This window comes from Megascapheus bottae, chromosome 8, assembly GCF_031878675.1.
Source record: "Megascapheus bottae isolate mThoBot1 chromosome 8, mThoBot2.hap1, whole genome shotgun sequence".
NCBI classification, from domain to species: Eukaryota; Metazoa; Chordata; class Mammalia; order Rodentia; family Geomyidae; genus Megascapheus; species Megascapheus bottae.
The window spans coordinates 54,384,515-54,392,530 of NC_143516.1; the positions used below are offsets into that span (position 1 = coordinate 54,384,515).

Sequence of the window (8,016 nt, forward strand, 5' to 3'; positions counted from 1 at the left end):
GTTGGGATGTTGACACTGAAAAAGGAGTTCTAGGCCAGCCAGGACTACACGATCAATCATTGCAATCTCACAAAATCTCTCCATCAGACATTCAAACATGAGAAACAGTCAAACACAAAGAGTCAAGACTACTATTTTGGGGGGGAGGGCCAAATTATTATTTTATAATTTGATTACAACCAATTTTGTTGGCATTAAAATCAGAGGCATTTTAAATTTGTGAAAAAATGGCTATATACCAAAACCAGAGATTGTTTGGTAAAAATGGGAATACTTTTCCAATAATTACAGATTAGGTGACAAATCAATTTAAAGAAACCACAACTTCATGTTCACAATGATTGTGCCACAAATTTAAACTTCAGTAGTGCATCAGTAAACTTCACATTTAGATTTTCACTTTGAGATTTGACAGCTGTTTCTTGAAAAACAGTACCATGTGCAAATAAATCGGTCTTCCATGTGCCTTAGCACATAAAATTTTTCCACTGTATATATACAAAACACCTACCATGTTGGCAGGGCAAAATACATACTTTCATAACAAAACTATAATGTACCTCTCAAGTATGAACAATATACACATAATACATGGTATACAGTATTTACAAAATATAAAATATAATACAAGCTGTTTGTATGTAACCTTTTTAGCTCATCTTTTGCACAATGCAAATTTCCATTTCTGTACCCATTTTCTTTAAGAGTCCAGAAATCTGGAGAATACTGTTTTACATACACATTGAAATGTGAAATCTAAGTTTGAACTTTCAGGAGCGTTTTCAAATGCACTGCCATCAGCTCCCTATTGGGGTTGGCATTTTCAGACGGGTTTCCCATCCAGTGACTAGGAGGCTTTGGAAGAACACTCGGAGAAGGTGGATCACTGAACCTTGCCCCAGCGTAGTTTTCCTTTTGGCTTCCTTCGGTTAAAAATGCTGATTTCTTCAAATTAGTACTTTTAATGTTCTCAGTATTTTTAAAAGGCTTTTTTTCCTGCTTCTGAATTCTATCAGGCATATCAGAATCCTGTCTAAAGTTATTTTCATTCCTTTTTGCAGAGGTCATCTTGGTTAGTGGCAAATTATGTCTGCTTTTCTGTCTGTTTATCTTTGGTTGTTCACTCAAGTGTATACCATACACAAGCTGGCCGTGGGGAAGGGCAATTTTCTCTGGTTTTCCCATCTTTGATTTGAAAACCTACAAAGATAAGGAACACAAATGTGAATATAACTTCAAGGTAAAAATCCAGTTACAAATTTCACATTTCACTTCCGATAGACCGTAAGTCACCATTACCCTAATCATTGACTTTCCTAGTTTGTAAGCCTCTTGTTTGGGGCTAACAGTGAAATCAGAAATACTGTTATCAGTATACAATCTGGTCCTAAAACATCCAACGAATGATCTGAATCTTCCTACGACTGTGAACAATGGTAAAGGACAAATAAATAAGTGTTCACGCCACCCCTTTCAGGAACACTTACCTCAATCATCTTTGAGAAATGGAGTGGACCTGAGATCATGGGAAAACACGACCTCAAGGCCATCAGGAGAAACAAACTAGTAACTACAAAACCTTGTCTACCCCAGCCTCCCAGATTTCATCAAGTCGTAAAGTTTGGAAACTAAGACGTCAAGGAAATCGATACAGAGCAAATCTCAATGCACGGTGAACAAATAGCTGGCTGGTAAGTTTCTCGTCGGCGTTATGAAAGCCACGGAGACCAAGTCACTACAACGCTTTGGTTTTAAACACTTAACCCGGCTTGCACTTTGGTTCTTGGCATCCAAATCCCAACCGCGGCACAAGCTCGGCGCCACGTCAGTTTCCCTGGGAACTTTGTTTCCCGCCCGGCGGGGACCGGCGACGGCCAACCCCGTCAGAGCCGGGTCAGCGGGACTGGACGTCCGAAGCGGCCAACTTCGCAACTTGGGAGTCGCCGAAGCGGGACAGGCTGCGGCGGGCAGGGCAGGACGCCCGACACGGGGCACCCCGGCCAAATCGGCAGCCGCTGGCGACTGCACCATACTCGCCACAACCGGGGCGTTAGAACCTAGCCACAGGTTCTACCGAGGAGGCGGCCACCCCGCCGCGCCTCCTTCATGAGCGCCCGAGCGCTGGGCACGTAGCGCGATGACGTCAGCCCTCCCGCGGGCCCCGCCCCCCCCGTCCGCCGCGCGCGCCCGGAACGCCAAAACCCCCTGGAACGCCGCCAACCTTCTAAATCCGGGCTGTTGCTGGGGCCCAAGCGCTCACCCGATTGGCTGGCTCCCGGGAGCCAATCAGCGGCACCAGCGCAGGCCTCCCTCCCACTCCCTCCCAACTCCCCCCGAGCGGGCGTCACGGAAACTTCCCTCCCGAGTAAACAGCCGCCCCGCCCCGCCCCCACCCGGCCCGCGATCCCGGGCCCCCGAGTCCGCCGCGACCCGCTGCCCTCACCTCTCTCCGGAACGCGGGCTGAACGGGCTCCGCCGGCTGCGGCGGCCCGGGCACGAGGCTCGATCCCTCGGTTCGGGCGGTGGCCGCAGGACCCGGGGCCGAGGCAGCCGCCCGGCCCGAGAGGTCCTGCGCTGCGCTCGGGCTGCTCGCCGGACTCCGGCCTCCCTCCAGGCTCGGCCGGTGCTGCTGGTACTGGTGGAAGCGGCTGGGCAGCTGCCCCGCCGGGGCGGCCCGCACCTTCTTCTTCCGCCGCTTCTTCGGCGCTGCCCGCGGGGTGCCTCCCGCCGGGGCGAGGCTGCAGTTGGGTGGCGCAGCGGGAGCGCGAGGCTGGGGGGTGAGGCAGGGGCCGTCGCCCCCCAGGAAGTGCGGGAGGAAGAGGGTCGGTGGCAGCGCCCGGGGGTCCGGGATCCGGGGCACGGGCGGCGAGGCCGTGGTCACCATCGGGAGGGCCCCGAAGTAACCGCGGGAGGAAAAGCCGAGCGGCGCAAGACGACTGCCCAGGACGAGCGGCTCCCGCTGCGGGACAGAGACGACGGTCATGGCGCTAGGAGGCAGGCGGCTCTGCGGGACGGGGACGAGGAGGAGGCGAAGCCGGGGGTCCCAGGGTGGCGGTGGCGGTGGCGGCTGCTGCTGGGAGAGCGACACAAGAGCGCGGACAGTAGCTCGAGCAAAGGCGGCGCAGCAACAAATAGCTCAGCCCGGGTTCCGAGTGTTGTTATAGGAAGCGCCGCCCCTGGCCCGCCCGCCGCCCTGCGGGAGTCCAATCCGCCGGCGGCGGCCACGGCCACGCCGCCCAATCTCCGCCCCCGCCGCTCGGGAAGCCGCAGCTCCTCCTCCCGCCCGCTGCAGTCCGGCACAAAGAGCGCGCACTGCGCAGGCGCCGCCAACGGGCCCTTTCGGGAAGTGTCGGCCCCGCGAACAATGAAGTTGGGCTTGGGTCCCAGCCCCCAGCCCCCGCGGCCCCGCCGCGCGCCCCACGCCTGGCCTCCCACCCGGGGATCGGGGCTGGGCCGTCGCCGCGGGCCCAGCAGGAGTTCGGAAGCCTCAAGGCCTGCCTGATGGTTCTCAGCTACTGACCTTGGGGAAGTATCTTTGTGTGTGTGTGTGTGGTTTTTTAAATACCCATTCCTTCCTTTTTTAATTCCAGCTTCACAAAATGATGACATTTTTAATAAAAAGGGTTCAAAGATCACTAGAATTCCTTCCTTAGCAATGGAGATCAGTCTACATTTAAGCAATGTAGTTAGTGGTTTTGGTTTTGTTTTTTTTGTTTTTTTTTTTTAATCTTACAGTGCTTAGTAACCTTGGAGATAGAGAAACTGGCTTCCCAGTGTGCCGAAAGTTTACAAATCTGCATTGTGGCTGTTAGCAAGGCCCCAGAAGGGTTAAAAGACTTTGAGATGGCCACATTACCCGACACAGGAGCCAAGAGCAAACCGACTTCCTTGAGGGAGAAGGTGAAACAGCTTGCAACACGCAAGTTTTATTGGTGTTATTTAATGGTGGGTTAATGAAAAATCCACACATTCAAAACCACACACAAAAACTGTAGCTATCCATTTAGGTTCTAAGGACTTTTTTTTTTTTTTTTTTGCCAGTCCTGAGGCTTGAACTCAGGGGCCTGAGTACTGTCCTTGGGATTTCTCAAGGTTAGTGCTCTACCATCTGAGCCACATCACCACTTTCAGCTGTGTATTTGGTACCAAGGAATCGTACCCAGCTAGGTATTGCCTAGCTTTGTACATGCTAGACAAGCACTCTACCACTAGGCTACATGGCTACACTCCCGTGGCCCCAGGACCTTTTTTTTTTTCTTTTGGTCATGGGGCTTGAACTCTGGGCCTGGGCACTGTCCCTGAGCTCTTCAGCTCAAGGCTACCACCCTACTCCATCAGCCACAGTGCCACCTCTGGTTTTCTAGTGGTTAATTGGAATTAAGAGTCTTATGGACTTTAGTGTTAGTGCTGGAGCTGGCTTTGAACTGCCACCCTCAGATCTCAGCCTCCTGAGTAGCTAGGATTACAGGTGTGAGCCACAAAGCCCAGCAGGCCTTTTTTTTTTTTTTTAAACATGTCTCATTTGGAACTCAAAATATCCCTGCTGAGTGTTGTGTTTAATTCTCATTTTACAAAAGACCAAATCAAGCCTCACAGAGGCCAGAAAGAACACTAGAATCTGAACTCCAGTCCGGATCTTGCAAGACCAAAGTTTTATCAGCACTGCTAATACTGGCCTCACTGATCTGTGATTTTGTTGTTTTTGACATGTCCTGAGGCTTGAACTCTGATCCTGAGCTGCTGCTGCTGCTGCTGCCTCCTCTTCCTCCTCCTCTTCCTCCTCTTTTTCTGCCAGTCCTGGGTCTTGAACTCAGGCCCTGAGCTTGAGCCACAGCACCTCTACCAGCCTTTTCTGTTTATGTGGTGCTAAGGAATCAAACCCTAGGCAAGCACTCTACCACAAAGCCACATTCCCAGCCCTTCCTCAGCTTCTTTTAGCTCAAGGCTACGCTCTGCTACTTGAGATATAGCTATCACTTGGCTGTTCCAGAGTAAATTGGAAATAACTGTCTCAGAAACATTCCTGCCAGACATCAGCAGTGGCTCATGCCTATAATCCTAGCTACTCAGGAGGCTGAGCTCTGATCATGGTTCAACGCCAGACTGAGCAGGTTTTTGTAATTGTTGATTTACTCATTTTTATTTTTTGTGACTGTACATAGTACTTTTATTCATTGAATGAATGGGAATCATAGTTCCAGAGTTGGGGGAAAAAAATCTTACAAAGCCTTGCAAATACTTATGTTTCTAAATTGAAATTCAACTCGGAACCTGTAAGTAGAATGTCTGGCCAGAGTTGGTGAGGACTTACAGGCAGAGAATATGGGGCTTCTGAAGGGAACAAAAGTTATTCTTTTGTCTTTGTAAGATTCTCTGCACCAAGCACTCTCCCATATGCTAATCTCCTTTACTTTTTTGCTTTTATTGCCTGTTCTAGAGCTTGAACCAAGGACCTATGCACTGTACCTGAGGCTTTTTGCATAGGGCTACCATTACGTGTTGAGCCACAGCTCCACTCTGGCTTTTTTTTTTTTTTTTTTGGCCAGTCCTGGCCCTTGAATTCAGGGCCTGAGCACTGCCGTTGTGCTTTCTCAAGGTTAGAGCTCTACCATTTGCGCCACAGCACCACTTTTGGCTTTTTCTATGTATGTGGTACAGAGGAATCGAACCCAGGTCTTCATGCATGCTAGGCAGGCACTCTACCACTAGGTCAAACTCCCGGTCCAGCTTTATATTTATTACCTGACTTAAGGAATCAACTCTTTTGTGTAACATCTTAATAATAATAAAAAATAAAATTAGATGGGTACAGTTGTCTCATTCCTATAATCTTAGCTATTCCTATAATCTTGGCTGTGATATGAGAATCACAGTTCAAAGTCAGCCTGGACAGGAAAGGCATTGAGACCCTTATTTCCAACTAACCACCAGGAAACTAGAACACAACATGAAGAACCAAAACTGTATTTGGAATATAATGCTGAAAAACAAACAGCCACTTTCATAAAGAAGCTCAGGAACACTTGTAATCTTGATATTTTGCCAAGGTTTTTTTTTTTTGCGATATTGATTATGACTTGAAGCCAAACATGACTCATTGCTATAAATGTTATATCTAAAATGATGTCATTAGCTTTCTGATTTTTCAGGGGAAATAAGATATTTTATAGCCTAACCAGTAAGGTAGCTTACTAGTTAATTCTTAACATATTTAAGTACATATATTGTGATTTTTTTTTTTTTTTTGCCAGTCCTGGGCTTGAGCTCAGGGCCTGAGCCCTGTCCTTAGACTTTCTCAAGACTAGAGCTCTACCACTTGAGCCTCAGCACCATTTCTGGCTTTTTTCTATGTATGTGGTACCAAGGAATTGAACCCCAGTGATCGTGCATGCTAGGCAAGCATTCTACCACTAGGCCAAACTCCCGGCCCCTGTGATTTGTTTTTAAATATTAACATCTTGTATTTCTCTTCCCTTCCCTTCTCTCTCATTCCTTCCCTTCCCTCTTATTCTCGTCCTTTCTTATCCCTCCTCTTCTTGCCCCCCTCCCTTTGTCTCTCTTTCCCTTCCCATCCTCTCTCTCTCCCTTCCTTTTTTCCCAAGCAACATTACTAGGGCTTGGACTCAGGGTTTTGCATTCATCCTTGGCTTATTCACTCAAAGCCTGCTCTACTACTGGAGTCACATTTCCACTTCCAGATATTTGCTGATTGTCAGATCGGATCTATCTGCCTGGGCTGGCTTTAAACCTATTTTCTTACATCTCTACTTCCTGAGTAGTTAGGATTATATGCATGAATTACAGTACAGGCCCCATTTTTCATTCATTCTTGGCAGACTTTTGCTGTGTAGTCTAGGCTAGCGTTGAACTTGGGACCCTCCTCCCTTGGCATCTTGAATGCTGGGGTTCTAGTGTGGGGTTCTACCACACACATAACCGTATATATTTGGTACGGGCATTTGAACTCAGGTCTTGGTACTTGTTGGGCTTGCTTGCTTGACTGACACTCTTCTACCTGAGCTATGCCTCCAGCTTAAGATAAACAGATTTTTGATAATCAAATCAACAAGGAGAAATAAGGGGAACTTACAGGATGTAGAAATAGCAGGAGGAAAATTCTGAATCCTGTGTTAGCCAAAATACCAACTTCAACAAAATCATCTTAAAAGAAAGAAATATTTATTTTGGTGCATGGTTTCAAAGGATGCAGCCCAAGGTGCTGTTGCTTTGGGCTGATAGTGGCAGACTGTCATGGCAAAGTACATGGTTGTCGGAGCTTGTTCACTTTGTAGCAGCCAAGAACCAGAGGAAGAACAGGGCCAGGGTTCTAGTCTCCAACTTTCAGAGCATATCCTCTACTGACTGTGTATTGTATGAATTATTAGCTAATGGGAACTACTAAGGGATGTTCAGTATTACTGGGCTGTATCTTTTTTTTTTTCCTCTGATTGATTGTGGAGTTTGAACTTGGGGCCTGGGCACTGTCTCTGAGCCTCTTTGTGCTCAAGGCTAGTACTCTACCACTGGAGTCACAGATCACTTCTGGCTTTTGAGTGGTTAATGAGAGATAAGAATCTCTCTGAGACTTTTCTGCCCCCATCCTCATGCCAGCCTCTTGAGCAGCTAGGATTATAAGCATGAGCCTCTGACTCCAGCCAGGCCTGTATCTTAAAGGAGCATGAAATTAATAACATATGAAGGGTAACCCTGAAAGAAGTAAGTAAAAGAATTAAAAGGCTGCCTAGGGAGGGAAGCAATATAGAGGAACAGTGGGAGGCCTAGACTTCTGGATTTGTTTTAGGTCTTTGTAGAACCTTAGTTTTATTTTATTTATTTGTTTGTTTATTTTTTGCCAGTCCTGGGCTTGAGCTCAGGGCCTGAGCACTGTCCTTGGACTTTCTCAAGGCTAGAGCTCTACCACTTGAGCCTCAGCACCACTTCTGGCTTTTTTCTATGTATGTGGTACCAAGGAATCGAACCCGGGTCTTTGTGCATGCTAGGCAATCACTCTACCAC

The 8,016-nt window shown here is 48.0% G+C and overlaps 1 protein-coding gene across 1 annotated transcript; it reads right to left on the reverse strand.

The window, feature by feature from the left end:
* Positions 1-134: 134 nt before the first annotated feature.
* Pnrc1 (proline rich nuclear receptor coactivator 1) lies at positions 135-3,230 on the reverse strand. The gene is made up of 2 exons (XM_090338445.1): positions 2,444-3,230; positions 135-1,200 (listed from the first exon to the last, which is right to left on the reverse strand). The coding sequence occupies exons 1-2, from the start codon at positions 2,981-2,983 to the stop codon at positions 757-759; spliced, it is 984 nt and encodes a 327-aa protein (XP_090194571.1). The 5' UTR covers positions 2,984-3,230; the 3' UTR covers positions 135-756.
* Positions 3,231-8,016: the final 4,786 nt, after the last annotated feature.

Bases quoted from the DNA above. Each gene is read 5' to 3' on its own strand.
- Pnrc1 (XM_090338445.1), bottom strand. From the start codon at position 2,983: ATGACCGTCGTCTCTGTCCCGCAGCGGGAGCCGCTCGTCCTGGGCAGT. The intron at 1,201-2,443 runs GTGAGGGCAGCG...TTATCTTTGTAG, and splicing joins AGCCCGCGTTCCGGAGAGAG to GTTTTCAAATCAAAGATGGG.